Source organism: Pseudopodoces humilis, chromosome 2, assembly GCF_049639895.1.
Source record: "Pseudopodoces humilis isolate 2021_Gansu_Grassland_sample_001 chromosome 2, ASM4963989v1, whole genome shotgun sequence".
NCBI lineage: Eukaryota > Metazoa > Chordata > Aves > Passeriformes > Paridae > Pseudopodoces > Pseudopodoces humilis.
The window spans coordinates 109,492,214-109,514,639 of record NC_142201.1 but is presented as its reverse complement, the minus strand read 5'-3'; the positions used below and the strand labels follow the sequence as shown (position 1 = coordinate 109,514,639).

General features: G+C 45.7%; 2 protein-coding genes across 2 annotated transcripts; both read right to left on the bottom strand.

The window, feature by feature from the left end:
• Window positions 1-249: 249 nt before the first annotated feature.
• Window positions 250-7,388, bottom strand: TIMMDC1 (translocase of inner mitochondrial membrane domain containing 1). The gene is made up of 7 exons (XM_005524194.3): window positions 7,276-7,388; window positions 6,999-7,164; window positions 5,650-5,738; window positions 3,554-3,621; window positions 2,610-2,688; window positions 1,481-1,591; window positions 250-1,085 (listed from the first exon to the last, which is right to left on the bottom strand). The coding sequence occupies exons 1-7, from the start codon at window positions 7,368-7,370 to the stop codon at window positions 986-988; spliced, it is 708 nt and encodes a 235-aa protein (XP_005524251.2). The 5' UTR covers window positions 7,371-7,388; the 3' UTR covers window positions 250-985.
• Window positions 7,389-8,081: 693 nt separating this feature from the next.
• On the bottom strand, window positions 8,082-22,163 carry POGLUT1 (protein O-glucosyltransferase 1). The gene is made up of 11 exons (XM_005524195.3): window positions 22,054-22,163; window positions 21,776-21,866; window positions 19,852-19,995; window positions 19,287-19,422; window positions 16,585-16,706; window positions 14,999-15,058; window positions 13,922-14,021; window positions 13,072-13,130; window positions 11,097-11,264; window positions 10,526-10,582; window positions 8,082-9,906 (listed from the first exon to the last, which is right to left on the bottom strand). The coding sequence occupies exons 1-11, from the start codon at window positions 22,130-22,132 to the stop codon at window positions 9,750-9,752; spliced, it is 1,173 nt and encodes a 390-aa protein (XP_005524252.1). The 5' UTR covers window positions 22,133-22,163; the 3' UTR covers window positions 8,082-9,749.
• Between the last annotated feature and the right edge of the window lie 263 nt (window positions 22,164-22,426).

Here is a 22,426-nt window from a genome sequence, read left to right as displayed (position 1 = left end):
AGTACAGACCATTTTAGAGTAACTCCAGCACCACCCACAGGTAACAGCTCTGACTTAACAGTTTATCTGCAACAAAATAATAGAGCTGACACTCTCATGGCTCTTTCCTTTGTTACTGCCTGGGTAGAGGAATGTCTGGTGGGATCTCAGAGCTCTTCTCAAGGAATGTCACTCAAGGATGCTCCTCTAGTACCAACACTACTAGCATAAAGTACCTGCTGTACTGATATAAAGAGCTTATGGACACAGTCACCACTGCTGGATGGCTTTATTAAGTGTCTTAAACCACATTTCCCCCAAAGGAAATCCCCTGATTTCCAACTTTCAAATGAAATTAGAGGCCTTTTTATTGTTAAAACTGTCCACAGTGCCAAGTCTTCCACCACCACCAGAAATAAGACATGTTTTCTGTGGCTCCCTCAGGCTTCTGTTGAGGAATCCAAAACATGCCTTTTTCAGGGTATTTCCATATAATTCCCAGCTCCTCCACCTTTCCTCCACACTGACTGCAAAATACCCCAAATACTGTAGCAGCCAAGTAAGAAACTACCATCAGCAAGTTCTTTAAGCACTGTCTGAAGAACAGCTTTCACCAGGGCATAGTTAACTTTTGGAATCAGGGGACTTTTAGCACACAAACCATTTATAGGCGCCTTTATCTTGAATATTTCTACATCACTAGTGGTTTGGACATTTCCAGCAGTGAAATGGGTCCTAGATGAGGCTCTGGAGCCTCCACTTCCTGCCAAAGCTAGGTGACATTTTCTGGTCTGTAAAGTCTGTATTTCCACCTTCTCAGGTGGAACAGGTTTGGTGCTGCCAAGCTCTTTGTGCAGTGATATCCATCCCTGTACAATGTTTTCAGCAAAACACTTTTTCACAGGATACAACTGCATTCACAACTCCCATGATCCTTTGACTGAAGGCTTTCACAAGCAGGATCAAAATGCTGTGTAGCTTCTTACAACAGAGATCTGGGAAAGACTCAGTAACTCTTCAATTCTCTTGCTCTCTCCGTCTCTGGTCTTCCCTGGGCATTGTTTTCTGTTTGACCTAAGATTTCAGTCATACTGAGCCTGGATTCCCTAAAGGAGAGAAGAGAGAGTGCAAACCAATTTTATGCCTGTATCCTCCAGACAGAGACATCACTGCAGAATCCAAGCTCTTGAAAATTTCTCCTAGAATTAGTGAGTAAGTTTCAGTAGTTCACATGACCAGTGTCATGGCCTTTCTTCCCCCAAGCCTTCAGCTATCCTCCTTTTCCTCTCTTTAATAGGGATAGCAAGAAGGCAGCAAGGAAGGAAAGACTGGGAAGACTAAATCAGCATTTCTAAGACTGGTATGTGAACACCACCAACAACCAAGAGAAGAACTGAGGTTTAGAAAGCCTAGTGTGTCGTGGTTTCTCTAAATGTATGAACACACAGCCCCAGACACCCTCCTCCAGTCCATGACTGGAAGGGGCAGAGCTGTTCCTCACCACTCTGCCAGCTTCTGTTCGTACAGCTCCCTGCGCTCACGATTCCTCTTCTCCTGCAGGGTCTCACCAGCCAAGCCATACATTGCTATTAGGAGGCCTCCTGCAGGAACCCTGAAGGAGGAAGCAGAGAAGTCAGCAGTCATCCAGGGGACACACAACAGCAATAACTCTCCGGCATCAGCAAAAGGAGCATGCAGGGGCCACATGCCGCATGAGGGGAGCATCACATTCCCCAGAAATCACATCACACCACAGACTAAGGTACTTCTGTTCTACTGTCACCCACCAACCACAGCCTCTCTTCAGCTGTGACTCACTGGAGCCCCTGTGATAACATATTTTGAATTTACTCATTGACAGGAACATATAGGACAAAGGGGTGGAAGCATTTGTGGTGCTCTATGAAGAACCCATAGGACACCTAAACCATATTTCAGACAGGGACACTCCTGCTCAGCTTCTATCCAGCTCTGGAAGTACTTGTGTTTTCACAGGTAAAGCTCCCTAGGCTGCTTCCAGGCATGCCCACAGCTCACACCATCCTGATGGTGCCAAGCAGCACAAATAAAGCTCATTCTTCTTCAGGTAGGATCCCCAGATTCACTTATGGGGCTATTTACAGGTCAGCACTTTGAGAAGAAATCCCAGTCCTGCTTGAAAAGTCGGATTTCTCCTGAGTTAGAGGTGATTGTCCAGAAGCACAGAGCCTCTGAGAGAGAACCATGGGTTCCTCCATGCCCCAGGGAACTTTAGGAGATTCATGGCTGCAAAACACACATGAAGACATGTGTCACCTTACAGCCCAGCCATGCAGCTACTCCCTCAGCGTTTCCTAATGGCTGCTGCTTCACATTTTAGCATTGGTGGAGCCTATGTTGTTCCCTCTAATAAGTAAACAACAGCAAATAAGATGCTCTACTGAGAGCACTGAGCTCTCACTACTGGGACCAGCAAAACACAAAACAAGAAACAAAGAAGAAAAGAAAAACTGTTTAAAGGTTGGAAGAAAAGTGATCATCATGAGGTCCCAAGAGAGATACAGAAAATCCCTCCAGGCAGGAGAGGAAGGGAAGCTCTTGTAGCCCCATCCATGATCCCAGGCTCGGTGTGTGCAGCAGTCACAACTCACCCAAATGCCGTTCCAAACATGATGCCGCCCGCCAGGCCCTGCAGGCCCAAGTGCATTCTGAACAGGGCTCCTGTGAAGGCTAAAAAAAGAACAAACCCACTGAAACTAGAAATAGCCCCACCACAGACATCTCATATCAACATAGGGAGATGCTTTGCTGCATTTCTCTTCTCCATGAGCTGACATCTGCTTTTAACAGAGCAGAAACCAAGTGCCATGGCCAGCGGGACAGACCCTCACCAGACAGTCACCATGGCCTCTGCACTGAAACATTGCACAAAATTCCTTCTGCTTCAGAAAAACTGCCAAAGTTTTTCCTGTACCACAGAAATATCTATAAAAGTAAAACCAAGCTCTCTCTAGGCTGGGGCATGAGATCCTCACCCTTTTTTCTGTTTGACAACAGCTAATAATAGTAGCTGCCATGTAAGGCAGAAAGATCAGTAAAAAGTGTATCCAACTGTAAGGGCAATAAAGCCTGTAAAACTGAACAAGCAGATCACTTACCCAGAGCCCTGTTGCCAAAAGTGGACATGCACAATTTAGCATGAAAAGGACAGCCTATAAACAGTGTGCTGAATTGTTACCAAGAGTGGAAATAAAAGATGCTTTCCCTGTTAAATAAATGCTTATGAGAACAGGTTATGCACCAAGTGTTGCCTTAACCCCACACAAGCATTTTTCACTTTTTTCAAAATACTCCAGCAAGTAACTTGAAGATGAACTGATAACCACAAATCTCCCAATGGTTTCAGCAGTGCATCAGTATCTCTTACAAATAAAGGCACGCAGCAGGCAAACAACAGAGCAAAGTCAGTGGAACAAGAAGCAAAACCCAAGAGCACAGAAGCTGCTCAAGCCCAAGGGATGTGGATACTTGCTTATGCTTTTCTGCTACGACCCTTGCTTCCAACCAGAAGCACACAAGGTAACAGCACTCTTACCTCCTGCTGCAGCAAAATTACTGATGGTGGTTTTATCGCGGTATGCTGACAGGCCCGTGCTCACCATGCTGCAAAGGTAAGGCACAGAAGTCAGAAGCTGCACGTGGAAAAAGAGAGGTATCAAAACACAGCCTGGAATAAAGCTGGATTTCATTAAGCCAGCCCTCAGGCTGCCTCTAACTGCCTGGTTGCCCGTCTGTTCAGAGCACACACATGCCAGCCACGCTTCTGTGACTTTACTACAGGCAGCTGCACAGACACAGGCGAGGGAGTATCAGAGTTCCTGAACTGGATCTGAGATACTCCTCCTTTTTTTTTAATCAAAGATTTTTCTTTCCCATCATAGAATCAGAATGGTTTAGGCTGGAAGTGATGTTAAAGATCACCCAGTTCCAAGCCCTCACTGCAGGCAGGGGCACCTTCCACTGGACCAGATGCTCAGAGCTCCATTCAGCCTGGTCTTGAATACCTCCAGGGATGGGCATCCACAGCTTCTCAGAACTACCTGTTCCAGTGCCTAGGAACATATAATTAGTCAAGGATAAAAGAATTTGAGCAATGAAGAAGTCCTATCAGTCTGTCTGGATGCAGGACATTTACTTCAGAAGCTGATCCATGTGTCAGTAAAATCTTGCCTTATAAACAGTCCCCAGTAAACAGCCTAAGTCACACTCGTGACATCAGCAGGGTCACCTACTCTTGTGGCACCAGATTTCCCTCTGGGGTAGGTAAACCAACTCCTCCTAAAACATTAGCTAAGCCCCAAAATACTGTTCTCAATCCAGCAGCCACATACTCCCCAGCCTCCTGCATGACAATGACAAGCCAACAGCAATCCTCTTCTTCCCAACACAGATAAACCCAAACAATTTGGGTTTTAATTGTGAAACTTAAAGTTTTCACAACTGCAGGATGAAGTTTTCAACTTGGGCTTTACAGAAACCATGTTGAGCAGCAAATAGCTTTGTTCAGAACCTTTTCCAAAGGGCTGGTGAAAAAGGGGCTGCTCTGACTGCAGGAGAGACACCTGGTGGAAGATGACGAGGTTACATGTCAAATCCAAAGAAATCCATGAAAACTCAAAGAAATCAAAAGCTCCAGGAGAGAAAGCAAACAGCATGCTAACTAAGCCTAAAAGCAGATACTAAACTAAAGGAAGCCAGAGCAAAAAACAATAGACAGTGAGGAAGAAGTTCAGAAAGGAACAAAAAAATTAGGGAGACAGAAATATAAAATAATTCCAGTCAATACTGTGGGATCTTAAAAGCAGGTGAACTTAAACAGAACATACCTGCAGAGAGAATCAATGCAGGTTTAAATTTATAAATTTACTAGTTTGAACAACAGAGAAGGAGGTATTTCTAGTTTAAAAGGGTATTGCTTAGAAGACCATGCTTAGTTTGATGTTCTATTGCCATGAGTGCACTGAAACAGCCAAGGAAGAAAATCAGGGAAGCAGAACACTCTCTGCATTGATGCTGTGTGTGTAGGAAAAATCTGAAGGCTTAAACAGGTACATAGAACTGTTAGGTCTGATATTCAGCTCAAGAACAAGGGAATCCTCTGCAAGTGTCTGAGGACAAGAACAAAGATTTGTGAGTAACAGCAGTGGAGACAAAGTAGTAGTGACAATTTTGAGTACCACCAGCATATACAAACTAGGAGTAATGAGACATAGCAGAAAGGACAAAAATCAGTGTGGGTTAGAAAACACTTCCTGAAACTGCCAACAAGCTTCAACACTCCCTCAGAGAAAAAGCACAAAAAGAGATGAAGCAAAAGCAGAAAGCAGCTGTCAAGATAGGGAAGAACAGTATTCAGGTCAGTAACACCAGGAATTAGATGTACAATCAGGGCTTTTCCACATTTAGCCTTTGTGTTGATTCATTAGTAGATGAGCATTCTGGGGCAATTCTAAAAGGTTAAACCCTCTCCACACTCCTGGCTGATCAACCAGACTCACGTTAAGGCAACACCAGGAGGCTCAATCAATCACCAGAGCTGTGGGCACTGCTGGCACGGAAAGCTCTTGGCCACTGGTGCTGAAGGACAAGCACAAGGCAGCTGTGCTCCCTCTGCCATCAGGAAACACTCACTTGAATACCATGGTGAAAGCCGCGACCCTCCAGCTCCAGCGCCAGCCGTAGCGGATGAAACTGCGGAGACCAGCACGGTGTGCGGATTGCTGAGGGGACAGAGAGGACATGGCACAGGTCACAGCCCCCTCCTGCCAGCACGCTGCAAGCCAGCTCATGGGACTGATGTCCCTTGGGACCCCAACTCTGATCAAGCCTGACGCTTTCGGAGGAAAAGCTGCTCCCAGCCACCAACAGGAGAACTAAGAATCAATTCCAGTTTGGAATGTCAACTGGTCTTTCTAATCCTGATGCTGAAAGACATCTGGATGGACTGGAAGGGCTTTTTGAGGACAGTATAGGAAAGCATCTATGGAGAATACAGAAAAACTAGAAACTACTTCATTTTATGAGTTCACAAATATTAATAAATAATAACCATCAATAAATAATAGTCAGTAAATAATAACCATCTACATTAAATATTAAGATACCATCAAGCTCTGCCGTTTAACACTGGCTCTTAAAAGTTTGAGGATTTTAAAATATGTGATAAACAGAAGCTTCACAAAAAATTACAAATGTTGCAGTTATTACCATGAAAGTAAGTAAATTTTCTCTTCCAGTGCTTGTGGTGTAGGTGCTTAGCCTGGGTTCAGATATACCAGAGTCACCAGAGTGAAGCCAGGCAGTGGTAATTAGCCAGTCACCACATGAGAGGCCAAATCTAATTTTAGGTGATGCAAAATTTACATCAGGCAGATTTTTAAAGGAGTTTCCTTCCTCATAATCCAGGTAACCAACACTTTAATTGAATAACAAACACCTGGAAGTTCAAATACGTCTATAAAATGTCACAAATGTTGTTTGTTGTGCTGTTGTTCTAAGAGAATTTTAAATGGTCCAAAAATGACTCACATTAATAAGACAAGAGTACAATCCCAGTCTGATACTATTAACTCTCCTGTCAGCACACTAAAATTTAAAATTTCGAGACACACTAATCAGCCATTTAACAGAACGGTAAAACTTTGTTACCAGCTTTCTCTCTAACGAAGGACACTTTTCTGAAGTTAACCGCGTGCAGTTTTGGTAATGGGGTGCCGCTAATTCCTGCAGCCGCCAACCGGCCCGGCTGCACGCACTCACACACTCCCAGCAAACTTTTTGTACCAAAACCGGGCTAACACACGCCTCCCACGAACACGAGGCCACGCGGCCTCCTGCGGGCTCCGGTGTCACCCCACACCGCGCCTCCAAGGGCAACTTCCACCACCGGAGCCTTCCCAAGGCCGAGGCCTCCCGGGGACGCTGCGGGCTCCGGGGGCGGGCGGTGCCCGGCGCTCCCCCGCGCACCCCCGGGCCCGTACCACGGCATCGGCGCGGTTCTGGAAGATCTCGCCGTGGCTGCTCTCGATGAAGGCCTTGCGGGCGCTGATGAAGGCGGGCAGCCCCCCGTAGAGCCAGCCCACTAGCCCTGCCGTGAACGCCGACTTGGCGATGTTCACCGTCTCCTCTGGGAACTGCTGCTGCTCGCTGCAAGGCAAGGGCAGCCGTGGGCGCGGGGTCGGCACGGCGGGACCGCCACCACACAGCCCCGCAGAGCCCAGCCCGGCCCAGCCCACCCGAACCCGGCCCGGCGCTCACTCTCGCCGCCAGAGCTCGCTGAGCCGCTCCCAGCCCGTCTGCGGCAGCGGTGAGGGGCGACCCGCCGCCACCTTAGCGCCGGGGAGCTCCGCCATGGCCGGGCCGGCGGCAGCGGCGGCAGCGCCCCCTGCGGCCCGGCGGGGCACTGCTCGGCTCGGCTCGGAACCTCTCGGCTCGGCTCGGCACCGCTCGGCTCGGCTCGTGTAAGAGACTGCATTATTACTGATTAATGACTCCAAACGTTTTCCCGTCTGTGCAGGGCCAGGTTTGTTTCCCCCCTCCACACCCCCCAGAGGGGAGCTGAGTTTTGGGGGCTGCGATGCCCGGTTCGCATTGGACAGAGGGGTGCAGCCCCCGGGCTGAGGCAAATGCTGCACGGCGAGATGGTGCCTCTCCTGGTGCTCATTGTCTCCCTTAAACTGCTCACTCTGTGGTGAATTCCCCCGACCCTCGGGGAAGGCTGAGGGGGCATTCCTGGCTTGACTGCAGCCGTCGTGTCTTAGGGGTCATAAACCATCAACGACCCCCGAAGCGCCCCCAGACTCGTTTGTGAGGCCTGTCACCAAAGGAGTGAAAGCTCCCCACCAGGGGAGGTGCCTGGGCCTTCCCACCGAGCCTGTGAGTATTTTAACCCATGGAACTTGAATTCCCGGGATTCTTCCCCTGCTCCTGACAAACCATCACTTCAGCCAAGGGCCACCTAAGGTGCAAGAAATCAAGTCTCATCACAAGATCAAGGGGTGGAAAAGCTGGGGCTCTGCAGACCTTTTATTACTCTTCGATGAAGCAACAAGCACTCAGCAAAATTTCATTTTTGTTTGTTTTATTCCAAAAAGCACTTCTTTCCAAATGGTTTTAAAATATCATACAGAGCTGTTCAGTTTCTTGGAGTGCTGTCTCCATTGGCTAAAAATAGAAAACCAGAAAACCCTTTCCACTCTGGCACAGTTTTCCTGGGAAACCAGGCTCTTTTAATGTCCTATTCTGTTTCCTTTGCTGGGTGGGATAACACCCCAGCACTGGTCCCAAAACCAACACGCTGCCCCAGCAACCCGCATTTGATCAATAGGGCCAGCTGCTGTGTCCCTGTATCAGGGCTGCAAGGCCTCTGTGAGGGCACATGTGCACTTAAATGTTATTGTTCCATGCAATTTCCTTCTTCCCTAATCCACACAGACTGCAGACTGGCTGAGAGCTGTTGCTATCATCCTCTTCCATGATAATGTGCTTCTCTCAGCCTTGAGGCTGCTTTACCATCAAGGGTGCTCCCCTGGGAGGCTCCTGTGTCCCTCCTGACACCCACTCTCCTGTCTGGGTGCCAGAGAAGATGCTGTTCCCTCCCAGCCTCTCACCTCAGGGGGCACAGAGCATTTCAGGAATTACAGTCCTGGGCTGAGAGGCTGTGGTGGGCATAAACACAGCAAAAACAAGCAGCCTGTGACTGAACTCAAAATGGATAATGTGAGCAGTAGCTGCTACTGTGTGACTGAAGACATTCCCTCAACCAGGCTGAAGGAGATGAGAAAAGAAGTAGTACAGCTGTGGGGAAGAAAAGCAAGTACTGAAGTGACCAGATTTATTACCAGTCTCAACAAAACCCCAAACCAAAAAAACCCCAAAATAATCCTAGAAAGATTACAGAAGGGGATCAGAGCAGACTTTGCACTTTTGGAAAAATTAAGTGCCGAATCCACCTCTGTGAATACTTCCTCTGGGTTCCTAAGGGTCCCAGGAGGTCTGGCCAGGCAGCTGGTGAGAGATAATTAACAGGGGCTCAGTTGTGCAGGGCTGTGCAGGCACCCAGCTCATCTGTTGGAGGATGAACCACCTCTTGGCAATCAAATCAGTGATTACCAAGCACATCACCAGCACCTTCTGCTCCCCTGTGAGGTAGGTAACCCTGCAAGGATCAGTTATCCTTCCAAGGATACTTTTAAGAACTTTCACCTCTAAAACCCAACATAAACATCAACTCTAAGCTATCGAAAAAGGTTACCCCCAAATCCCAGTACCTGCTTCTGTCAGAGAACACCTAAAACCCCAAGTGCTACCACCCAGCTGAGAAAACATTTGCCAAACCGAAGGGGCAAGTATTTGCCAGCTGAGTGCAGCTCACAGTCTGTGTCCTTTGCCATGACTTCTGGTAAAAAGTCCAGTAAGGACTTTTCTCATCAACTGAAAGGAATTGAGGATCATTCTGAGACAGGTAGTAACTAAGTCCTAAATGCTAGCACCCCTCCTCTAGGCATGACTGACCACTCTGTTAAATAGCCATAATTCAACATGCTGCTTAACATTCTTGTGGTGACAATATAACCAGGTCCCACTGCCTGGAAGCAATGTCAAAGTCAGCCTACTGCTGTCCTCTGTAGTTCTAGTGTAAAAGGTAAGTCTGAGAGACCAAGAGATAAGTTAATATTGATCTTCAGATTTCCACAGTGATCAGTTTGAGCTGAAGAGAAAAAGAGAAGTCTCTACAGTTCTGTTTTCAGCTGTCCAGAAGTGATCTCACTGTAGCTCTTCCTCCTTTTCACTTTATAAGTCAAGGTTTGGGAATATTCAGACAGCAGATGTTCCCAGTAGCAAGAGATGTCCTCCATCTCCAAGTGCTCAGTGATGAACCGACGTCCCCTAGAGACACACAAGGCACAGTCAGGACTGTTTTCCAGTTCCTACAAGAGTCATTAGTTTTGGTTTGGATATATATCAACATTCACTCTTCCTTGTTTCAAATGAGAAACAACATGCACTGCTCTATACCGTCTACTTTAATTTCACAATTTTCATTCATGCTCACAGCTCTGACAGTTGCAGTGCTTTTGCTATCCTCAAGACAGTATTTGCTCTCTGGGATAATAAATATCAGATTTCACTTATCACATACAGCTAGAGCAGCACTGATGCATGCTGCTTCAGACCAGCCTGGATAGATAATGTTTACAGTGCAGCTACAGCTCCCAGGAGCCAGCTTGCCTCATACTGAGACGAAAGCTCCCAACCTCTGCCAGCTTTCCGCAGGGTTCCTGACACATGGTCACATGTGAACCAAAGAGCTGAGCACAGAATCCTGTTCTCTGCTTCCCTCTGCTTGTTACGAGTGCTCCAGCCCTCCTGCTGTGATCGCAGAAGATCAGTTATACTGTACCCTACTAATATTGGTTTATCTTTGATGGGCAACTCCTTCAAAAGAGGTGTAAGAAAACGTTTTGGAAGAAGACTGCCTAGTGGCCAGGCAGGACACACTGCTTACCTCTCTGAAATTTCTTGTGCTATGGCATCATTTTCCTTTACAAACTGTAAGAGCTCCCTAAAATGAAAAAAAACACAAAAAAACCCCAAAAAAACAACTATGAAACAACTGTCTCAGTGGAGAACATCATCCCTTAGCTAAATTGTTGGGGAGGGTGAGGTTGAGTCTACAAGTGAGTGAAGGTGCTGCTCACCTCAGAGGACAGAAGGAACTTCTCCTCTTAATTGTTTCACATCAGTTCTGGACAACATCCTGAAATCTGGGAGCTAACACATTTTTGGCCCACTGGTAAGTTCTTCTTCCCCCTTATCTCTGCTGCCCACTTGCAAATTTAAGTGTCTAGTGCCTGCTGATTTCAGTGAGAGACTTAGTCCAGTGAAACTGTACTCCCCAAGTAATATCAGCAAAGGATTCTTTGGGGGTGGTGATGAAGAGAAAAGATCACGATCTCCAAGAGTCTTTGCTTGATGTCTCGGAGTGGAGGCATTTCATGGCCTAACACAAACCATCCCACCTTCCCAAAGGCTTCCCCATGCTATGGAATGCTCCATGGAGCATTCAGGTGTCACACCTGACATCAGAGAGATCTGACTGCACCGGGATGTAGTGGACCCAAGGCTTCAGCTGGGGGTAGAAGAACTCCAACCACTCTTCTCCAACATGAAAGACAAGTGAGCCGCACAGGAAAAGGTGTTTCAAGCGGAAACTGGCCGCCACACCGCGGAAATTAAACAGGTACCTTTAAAAGGATGAGCAAAGAGAGGGTCCTGATTACACATTTTGTGTGAGGAAATGCACTAAGGTGTGCTGGTCCCCAGGTAGCAGTAAACCTTCCCTGACAGACAGCAGCTGAGCAGCACACCAGTCACTAAAACAGAGGAAAGGCATTTATTTGATGCTGTTCACAGGAAAGGTGAGCTGAAGTTAAGGGTGTGCTGGGTCAGTTTCTGCTGTCTGTCAAAACTCAGTGAGAAATTCAAGGTATGAGGCTTTACCTCTGATAAAAGCCCCTGCCTATGACAAACCCCCGAGGTCTCATGGGCAATTGCCAACAAGGCATGGAAGGTCAAAACATGGATTCTATGACCCTATGGGGTCACCCAGAGGCTTTGTCAACCACAAGGAAATTTTTCCTAATTCTCTCTTGCCTTGCAGTGAAGCTTTTCTGTTCATCATTGTGCTTTGCCATATCTATCTCAGGTTGTTTTTTCCTCTGGGATTTTGCTTTAATCTGAATGTAATTGCTTCATATTAACTTGGGAATGCAACCCTAGGAGGTTAAATGGGACAGCACACAACAGATGGACGTTGCAGATAACAAAGAATCCACAATTTTGTTTTCAGTATTTTCTGCCAAGTTAGTAAAATGGGCTTGACTGTGGCAAGGGGGTATTTCTCTTAGCAAACTGTATCTCATAGGGATGTTTGTTTGATTACTTGTTTTCTTTATCAAACCCACATTTCTCCTATTATATGGAAAGCTGTTTTTCCTACGGGTAAACCTCCCCAGAACACATAAGTGATCTTTGAAGTCAAACATTTTGAGCTGGGGGAAGAGAGTTCTTCCTTTAATGAAGCTATTTTGGGTGAGATGGAGCTTATATAATATTATATATATTTTGGACATGATGGGAATTACAGCTAAACTTAGTCCAGCATTAAATAACAAAGGGTAAATCTGAAATTACTTTGCATCCTTTGTATTACCTAGAATCTCAAGACAGGGATGAGGAGCTCACTGTATTAGGAACTCAACAAACACATGTAGAGATGTAACAAGAATGATGATCTGGAAGCATGGAAATGCCTCTCTCCAATGTCAGACACAGCTCCCACCATCCATGACCTCAGCCAAACCAGCCTGCTCTAACACCTACACTGAAGGGAGCAGACAAAAGTTCATGTTGACCCTACCACCCTGGGCTACAACAAAAGTGTGTGAGAAGGTCTCAGCCTACACCATATGATGAGCTGGGGAGCATCAGAGTTGGGCAGTGTGTGTGTAACAGAAGGGAGAAATCTGGGCTACAGTCTAGTGAAATATAAAATGAGACAAGTCAATCACATTTGCACAAAAACACAGATTCAGCCAAATGACTGAGCTCTTATATCAGCAGATTCTGGCTGGCAGAATCACAACTAGCAGAAGAAAAATCAAAACATCTGACATACAAGTGCATACACACTAAGAGTTTATATTGTACATAGAAACCCATGAGAGTATTGCACCAAAAACCTGTCATTAAGTAGTTAAAGAATAAAAACCTTTGTAAATCAAACCACATTCTCCCAAACAACATAAAAGTTTGAATTATTACAAGTTCTGCTCAATCAGATTTCAGGTTCTCTTTTACTACACATGCCCAGTGGCAGCACTTGTCATGCTAAGCTCCCAAATTTTCAACTGTCTTATATCTGCTCACAAGCTTTCATACCTACATGAAGCTGGATGTTGAATTAGACCTTAAAATAAAATGAGACCCTACACCATGCAAGGAAAGGCTAACCCACAGCCCTTGAACAGATTTACTAATCAAAATTCTTACTTGTACTTGCAGTGATCAACCAATGGAATTTCCTTTGCAGGAGGCTTTCCTAAGGTGTCCTTAAAATAAAGAGAATTAAAAAACAAAGCAAAACAAAACAGTAAGCTTCAAATGGTGATTTGTTTTCCTTCTCAGTTAGAAACAAAGGTGATGTGTCAAAACCTTCCATTCCCACTTCTGAGAAAACCTTCTCTGGTGGGCTGTTAGAAGGATTGTAAAGAATTCCCGGCCCTTCAAACATGAAAAAAAGCTCAGTAAATTACACACTGCCTGTAAGTGAATGCCAGCACAAACACATTAAATGATAATGTTTTGTTGGCAGCTATAGAGTGGAAAACAGCTTGGGACAATGGACTGTGTGAAGCCAAGTGTAACTGGATTAGCCAAGACTGTCTGGAGAGAGCTGGACTGTCGACTAAGTAAGGAACTAAAAAGTTATCAGCAACAGTTATCAGAAAGTTATCCGCAATAGGATCAAGAAATGGAGAAAACAGAAAAAGGTTTGAAGACTGACAACACCAGAGAGGCAGCTCAGAGACAGAAGGGGAAGGGTTGGCCAATTTTGTTGTTGTGGGAGAGGAGGAGATTGGCAGAGATTCATTTTCTTATGTGTTCTGCTTTCCTTGAACAACAAGCGTAGAAGGAAGAAAAGTGTTTGGCCTGCCAGGCTCCAGAGACTCCTTCCTTTCATCTGTCAGAGAGGTGCGGCCATCAAGGGAACTACAAACCTCCCCCACTCTAAAGGATCACCCACAACTCTCCAACAAGATGTTTCTCTCTCATCAAAGCCATCTTGCAATGCCACCCTTTCTGGCCTTCACACTCTGGAGACAGACAAACACCTACACACCTTTTCAGATTTCCAAGCCTGGTTTTTAGTGTACTCAGCGTCAACAAGTTCCGGGTTTTCTCGGGACAGTAGGATGAGAGGATCTCTCTCAGGGCTTGTTCTGAAAAAGAGATGCTGTCACTAATTGCCAATCCCCACGACTCAACACAGCTAGCAGACTACAGGACTTGAGGCACTGCTTCTTTCTGAGGCTGACCTCCCTGTGTGCCTCCCAAAACATTATGAAGTGTGTACCACAGTGTAATTTCTGTCCAAGGGTATATTAATAGAAGAGAATGATATTATGGGTACCAAAATTATTTGACTGACTATATATTTAACACTAGTATTTAAACAATTCCCAGGACAAATCCTGCTTCCTTGATCCTGATGGGTGCCAAATGCTTTAACTCCCACCTTAGTCAGAGAGAGTTAAGAGATGCTCAGCATCTTCAGCAGTGATCCCTCTGACAGGACTTTAAAACACTGCTGATAAACAAGGTTATGACATCCCTGAGACACATTCCTCATCACCTCCTGAGTCTACCTAGTAAGCCATCAAATCCTTCCCTAGTGGGAAAGGGAAAGAAACAAAGTATTATTTCAAACTGTCACTGGAGAGAGGCCAAAAACAATCTTCTCTTATCCCCCACCACTCAGGTAACTCAAGGCCAGAATACTTTTCATTCAGTGTGAAGCACTTGCACAGCAAATAAAGCATTCACATTGGTAGAAAGCATGAACAGCAGTATTAAATCTTTAAATTTGTATCATGCACCTGCAGTTCCCTTCACAGAAAAAAACAAGTGGGTTCCTGAGGTGACAGTTTTAGTCATTAAGAAATAATGTGGCAAATCCATCACAACTTCTGTTTTCAATATTAGGTGATTATAATAAACTAGGTGCAAATGGCAGTTCTTGTGGAGAATAACTAATAGTGCAATGCTGTACATGTCTCACTTTCTTTACTTTCTGAAAACACACTCTGAGTTACACTTAATTAGGGATTAGGTCTTAGAGACATGGAAATTTCTACATATAGATAGCTGTCACAGCCTCGATTGGTAGAATCTTCTGTTGCAGGAAAAAAATGCTCACCTGGATCCTCGGAAATATCCCTTAGAGATTTTTTTCTTCCATGGCCATTTTTCTGCAGATCTGAAAATAATTTTTATACATGGCAATAAATGATTTCATATCATAATAAATGATTTCATATCACTCTCATCAGCTTTCACAGCATGATGTCTTTTTCTATTCTTCATTTTTGATGAAAATCACTCTCTTCATTGTAACATAAAAAATCTCTCAGCCAGGTCCAATGAAACAGGTTTTCCTGTGAATATTGTGTTTAAGGCAACATAATATAGGCTACTTTCCAGAAAACCTTTCAGGCTAAACAATGTATTACACACAGCCCCCGACCAAACCTTGAAAGGTATTAAAAGTCTACCTAAGATTTGAATCCACTTTTTGTACTGTGGCTTTATTTTGCTGTACTTCACTGACTATGGATAGTGAAAAACAACTAGAGAGTTTCTAATCAGTCATTTCCCACTACAAAGCAAAACTACCAATCAAGAAACAAAAAACCCACCTAGTGTTTTGCATTTAAAACACAGGAGTTCACTGTTTTTCCCTAATCACTCTCATTTTAAACCTAATCAAATCCTTCAAAATAGCTGTTCACCTGGGGTTTTTTTCTGCCAGTGCAGTCACCTGCCTCACCACCTCTCAGGGGAACTCTGCCATACTTTCCTACTGCAGCTGCTGGAACATGCAGGTCCTGACCCCCAAGCTGATCTCCTTATAACAAGTGAAAACACGAGGATGAGTAAATGCTTTGGACCTCCATTACACTACAACACATTAAGCTTTAGCTATGAATAATCACATGGATCTTCAGATTTTGAAAAGTGCAAGATTCAACCTTGAGTTCAGATGTCAAGTCAGTTACATAGACGTGGTTTTTGCTGTTTTATTGCTACTTATTTTTTTGTGTTCACTCACTGTTGAACACTTGGTTTGTCACTCTCCATGAGAAGCAGCCCCTTACTCTGCTAATAAGTCAAAAGATCCTGCCAAAAGGAAGATTCCCAGCCAGAAATGTCTTCTGTTTAGCCCAGTATTTACTCTTGATTCTTAGGAATGATTCCAGGTTTTTCTATTGCACAATGACACTCAATAAAAGCAGATCTAAAGAAGGCTTTCCTTTAGCCTTCCAGAAGCTTATACAAACATCCTGGATCATCCCTGCAGTGAAAAAAACACAGCTCCTAGAGAAGTAGTTGAAAAGAAAGAAAAATATTTCTGCATATCAGGGGAGATTTCTGCACGCAAAAGATAACTGCTACTTTATTGACAAACCTGCTCTCCCTAAACTCGATAGTAATCTGGCCCTGACAGCATGAAGGATGTGCATAGTTTGTCCTCTGCATTCTTTACTAAAGGGTTGCAAACAGAAGAGCTAATTATAGCTTCCAGTGAGATCATCCAAGGTTTCCATGGAGAATTCCCATACAGCAGTTAGGCTGTAGGTAGTTAATGTGAGGCAGCAGGACAGATCATAGGCCAACAGACCTATGGTCTTAGACATCAACACTGGCCCAGTGCTGCCCAGTGCAAGATGGATTTTTTTCCTTCCATGAAACCTCCCCCCACACATAACCATTTTCAAAACATACCTTCTGAGGTCCTCTCTCATGAGATCCCAGCGCCCTAAACCTGTTGGATAAATTGGCCAAACAGCTGGTCCTCCTTCCCAAAATGTCCAGGCAGGATACATGATATCATTGTATTCAGATGTCTTGAGAAAAAGGAGAGTAATGCAAGAATGAGAGTAATATCTACTTTGGTTTACTGACTGAGCCCACCAGTAACAAATGTTCCTTCTGGGAGCTCTGCTGGCTTTCTCCATTATGTGTCCAAAAGAGGCCACAAGAGCCTTGCAGTCACCATTTGCTGGGCTTACAGAATCACAGAATTATTAGGGTTGGAAGGGACCTCTGGAGATCATCCAATCCAACCCCCCTGCCATGGCAGGGTCACCTAGAGTAGGTGACACAGAAACACATCCAGGTGGGTTTGGAATATCTCCAGAGAGGGAGACTCCACGACCTCCCTGGGCAGCGTTTATATGTAGACAGCTTGATACTGAAACGCTTCATATTTTTACTTGTGCGATGACACAGGACTTTCATGTAATAAATAGCAAAAGAGATCCATGATGCAGTTGATTAGTAAATAGCAAAAGACCTGAGCTCAACTCACTAAAGGCTTGTGCCTATGTGTAGCTAAGTATGTTTTCTTCTGATGATAAGAGGCATTACTACCTCCTCAGAGATAGAGATACTTAGAGACACTTTGATGTTAAGGTTTCCAACACTTCATTCCAAACTTCCTAGAGATCACTTAACAGTTCACTGTAACAAATATCCAGGTCATGTAAGAATTCCAGTTCCTTGCTCCTGTTTGGTTGCTTAAGTCCCCATACATTATTGGAGGGAAGACCAGCACTTAAGACTAAACCCTTCCATGAAACCAGGCAACTTTCTTGCACTAGTAGTAAACTTCCTACACAATTATCCATCTATCTGTCACCTGGAGATACTGGAGAGTCCAAGGCCAATGAGGTAGTCAGGAGGTTAGTGCACACAACTTGTGAACAGGGGCTGAGGAATGGGTTTGTCTGTGCACAGGAAGAAGAGGCTTGGGGAACTGTAAATGCCATCTCCTACAGCCTAATGGGAGAGTTCAAGAGGAGACACACTCTTCTCTGAAGTGCAGAGCCAGAATGAGTGGTGGCAAGTTTTGATTACAAGAGGAGAAATTCCAGTTAGATAGTGGGAAATATGTTTTCATTCTGACAACAGGTCCAACTCTGTCTGTGGATGGGATGCTCAGATCTGAGAAGGATGCAGCCCAGAGCTGTTCCTACTCTGAGCAAAGCTGCTGGACTGGGTGACCTTCTAACTGCTGGTCCTTTCCAACTCGAATGAGTGTGTGCTTCTCTATCTTCTCAGTCCTGCTACAACCAATCACTGGTAACAGAACACAGCAGCTCCATGATCAACTTTCTGAGATGCAGAACAGGAAAATACCTCAATCCCTTACACTTTCAGCTTTAGAAAGCACATGGGACCAGCACCCTGAAGTCTTCCTAACACTGGCTGCTGAAATGTGAGCTGTGCTTGGACACTGGGTTTCAATTAAGATAGGGTTGAGCTTACAGTTCAGATACTGGGCAACGGTGAGCACAGAAACTCAGTTTCTTGCAGGGTCCTGCAGGGCACCCAGGGACAGAATTATGAAAACAACTGCAGATTAAACTCCTGCAACCTGCTTTGCAAAAGCTTGGGTTCTGCTGGCTAGAGTTAAGGTTGTTCAATGGTCAAGGGGCAAGACAGGTTGGCTTTACTGCTGCATCCAGCAGCAAACATGGTTATTGCCTGTACTGAAAATCTAGAGAGAATTTTACGATCGCTGAGGAGTAGGCAATAGTTATGGATCATATTATCGCTCAGACTGCATGAGCTGAAGACTCAGGTTCAGAGTAAGATGCTGAAAAGCAGCAGAAACAGAGTTGGGTTTGGAACTAGCAAGACCAAATAATTAACTGCTTCTCCTTGTACCTTACTGTCTGCCGGACTTCAGCCAAGAACAGGATTTGTTGTAAAAATGCAGGATTTGGGCATACAGAACATACACTAAGGCAGAGCAAGATTAGCCAAAGCTTGAGGTGCAAGAACATTTTGTTGTAAAGGATGAAACACTATGCTACAAGTCAGGTTTAACAGTGGGAGAGGTAGGAAAATATGCATGAGGGTTCTTGAGTCTGGGAACAGAGAAGCAAAGAGTGACTGTCCCCATGCATGCATGTGCCTCTGTGTGTGTGTGCACATCTGCAGGTAGAAAAGGAAATCCAAGAGAAAAGGGTTCAGAGATCACAAGATTATAGAAACACACATCTGTGGCACCACAAAAAAAGGACTAAAATATTCACATTAAATAAGATTACTGTATGACAATGACATGTTCAAAAATCCTTAATATTGCTGATAAACTATGGCTACAGTTTTAAGAGATGTATTGTAGCATATGGGAGGAATACTGCCACATATCCCACCCAGCTGTGTACGATTCCACTGCAGCAGAGGTACACTTTTTGACCTGGAAGAGAAGCTAATGAGGGGGAAAGCTGATCTATCAAATTGATCTGCAAGTCTGTCTGCCAGAAAACTGGGAGCAAAAGGAAACGAAAGGCAAGAAGTAGTAAGCAATTTTGAGGAATGGAAAACCTGCAGAGACCCATCCTCAAAAATATGTTCCCAAGAGAAAGAAGGACATGCACATCTTGGAAACGCTCAGCTTTTAAAGGTGTGTGTACCTTGCTGAAGGAGAAGACTGGGATAATGGGTTTCATCCACTTGGGAGCCTGGGGGTAGTCTCGTACATTGATCACCATTTCCATGTCAGGGAGGCGGTGAATGACCCCCAGAATGAAGTGCTCAACTCCACTGCATCTGTGGGGAAATGACACATGGCAAAAGAGCTATAAGGAGGCAGGCTCCTGCAGTCTCTTGCAGGCCTTCCTCTGCACAGACACAGAAGAGATGGCGAGCCTAAGCTATACCATGATGCAAACTGGGAACTGACTACAGCAGCCTCCAAGTCTCACTGCACTATGGACACCAATGAGGCAACAGATCCTATTAAATCTGGCCCGATCTGATCAGGATCCCACAACCAACCAACCCTTTGTACACTGAAGTGCAACAGTGACACTTTCCTATTGATGCAAATAAGCCTAAGAGTTTATTTTCTGGTCTCCTGCTCTGATGAGGAATTCAGACCTCTGAAATATCATTGTACTCAATAAATTCCAACTTGGCAGTGTTGGAAGTACTCTTCTGTCCCAGCTAGGGAGAGCAGATCCTCTGCACAGCTCTTACCTTGCAGGGAACATGCAGTCCTGCTCACGATACAGTTTGTTTTTAATTATTTGGTAGTGGGTCCCAAGCTTCCGGCTCACCACATCTGATATTGTCTCCTTGGAAATGCCACCTTGAAAAGGAGCCAGGTCCTGCTTCCAGACACTGAAACAAAACCATCAGCCATCATTATGTACCACAGGGAGGATACTGTGCATTAAATTACTGCAGTGTGAAGAACAGTCTTCTAGCTAAAATAAGCTCCATGTAGGTTCTAGGAGCTCTGGTGTGATAATTTAAGTCACTTGGAAGTTCCTCAGAGACTCATAGGCCCAAGCTTCATGCTTTTACCTATGTGCTGTTTGCCTGAACACAAAACCCAGCATAGGACAACTCTAGTTACTCTCCCACAAAAGTACCCGACATAGCCCAGCATGTTTTGGGTAAAATCCTTCAGCTGACTTCACCGTTGTGCTCTGGCACTCCAAAAATGATGGGGCACACCAAGGCCAAATTCTTCACAAAATCTCATGTTATGTAGACATTAAAAATGTAGGTAACAGTCTAGTTACATTAAATACCATCACCCAGGAACACTGGGTGAGTGAAAGCCGACCCAGATGGACAGGCCTATGTAGCACATGTCCTGTGACTTCTGCACGTCACCAGTGAGCTCCAGGAACATAGTATAGAAGCACAAACCTAATGAATATAAGAAAACACAGAAGGAGGACTCAATTTACATAGATTTAGTCTAAAAGTCCCGTGACCTAACTGCTTGGAGCATGTAAAAAACACTGTCAGATTATAACAGTCAAGGAAACATTCTTTGCTTTTAGGCAGATTGCATCAATGTTTCAATTTTAGAAAATACTGTCAGGGTGATCCCATTGTGTGGGTGGTCAAACACTGGTACAGGTTGCCTATAGAGGCTATGGAGTTTATTTGACATATTAATGTCAAATAATACTCAAAACCTGACTGGTCTCAGTCCTGGCAACCCTACTTGAGCAGAGGGGTTGATCTCAAGAGGTCCCCTCCAACCTCCAGAATTCTGCTATTTCCTAATCAGGTAGAGAACAGTGAAACTATGCCAGGAATTGCCATTGTACAGATAGTCTGACCACAAGAGCATGAGCAGTCGGGTAGGGATGCAAACGGAATGAGCCTGAGAACAGGAGGAGAGTTGCAGTGCCATGGCACATCCTCACTTCATGTTACTATTGCCTATTATGTTCTGCAGAAGTTTTGGAGGTTGTAACCACTTGGGAAGGTGTTTTGCCCATAGGTGGGCAGGAGCTGGTGGGGTGTACATTTAAAGATCAGGACATGTCTTTAGGCTGTATCTGGGTTGGAACTTAACAAGGCCGGAAGGCTCAGCTAGAAGAGACTTTCCCTCATCAATATTTCAAGAACAATGAAGATCAAAAACTCCAAACAGAGTGTACAAACAGTTGCTCAATATGACTCATCTGATTTTAAAAGCCAACATAGTACTCAAACCCCAAAATGAGTGAGCACATCTGATACTTTTAAATAGGAGGCTTGAAGTTGGGCATCTGTGTTTATGCATCTGAAATCTAATCTCAAAGGCAGAAGAATATGATAACTCCTAAATTCCTTTTCCTCCTTTAAATAAAAAGGCTGCTTATAGGTATCAAACCACCCCAGTCCTACTGAGTGAGAAGGCAGAAGCGGCTTGTTAAGAGAAATGTCACCAGCTATTTGTATGGTTTATTATGTGGTCATACATGAAATGCCAACACACTGTACGTCCAGCTGCAGAGGGTAACAAGGTGTGTGACCAGCGGCGGTCCCATAGCTGCAGATGTGACACCTTTGGGCCAAAATATTCCCCAGCTAATCCCCAATCCACCAGTGCTGCCGAAAGTATTCCCTCCTGCGTCCGGAGACCTGCGCAGTCGAAAGGAAATCAGTCTCTCACCTTTGGTGGCAGCTGCAATTTTCCTTTACACACGGCTCATAGGCTTCCACAGCTTTCTTAATTTGGCCAGTTATCGTTTTCCACTTGGCATCTAAAACACACAGGAAGGAAAAGCCAAAGGATTCGATCCCTCCGCCGGCAGAACAAGCGGCGGGCTGGGAAGGCGGGGAACGGGCAGCGGCTCGGGCGTGCCTTCCAGCCGGCGGTCCGCTGGGGGGGCCGCCCGGCCGGCCCCCCGGTCCCGTTCCGCAGCCGCGTCCCGCCGTGCCGCCGCTCACCTGCGGCCAGGGCGGGCTCCAGGCGGCACAGCGCGGCCGCCACGGCCCACAGCGCCAGCGCCGCCCGCCCCGCCGCCATGGCCGCCCCGCCGCCCGGCCCAAGATGGCGGCGGCGCCCGCCCCGCGCGGCCATGGGAGCTGGAGTTCCCGCCCGAGCGCTGAGGGGGTGGGCGGACATGGCCGTGTGGCGACGGAGCTGAGGCGGGCTGCGAGAGATGGGGCCGTGCTGCCAGAGATGGGGCCGTGCTGCACAAGCGGCCGCTGCCCAGAGGAGCTCGGAGCGTGCAGCTGGGATAGCCCCCGCGAACACCCGCCCAACTCCGCCCTCAGGAATCCCGCCAGCCTCACACGGGACTGGGCGCCTGCCTGCTGG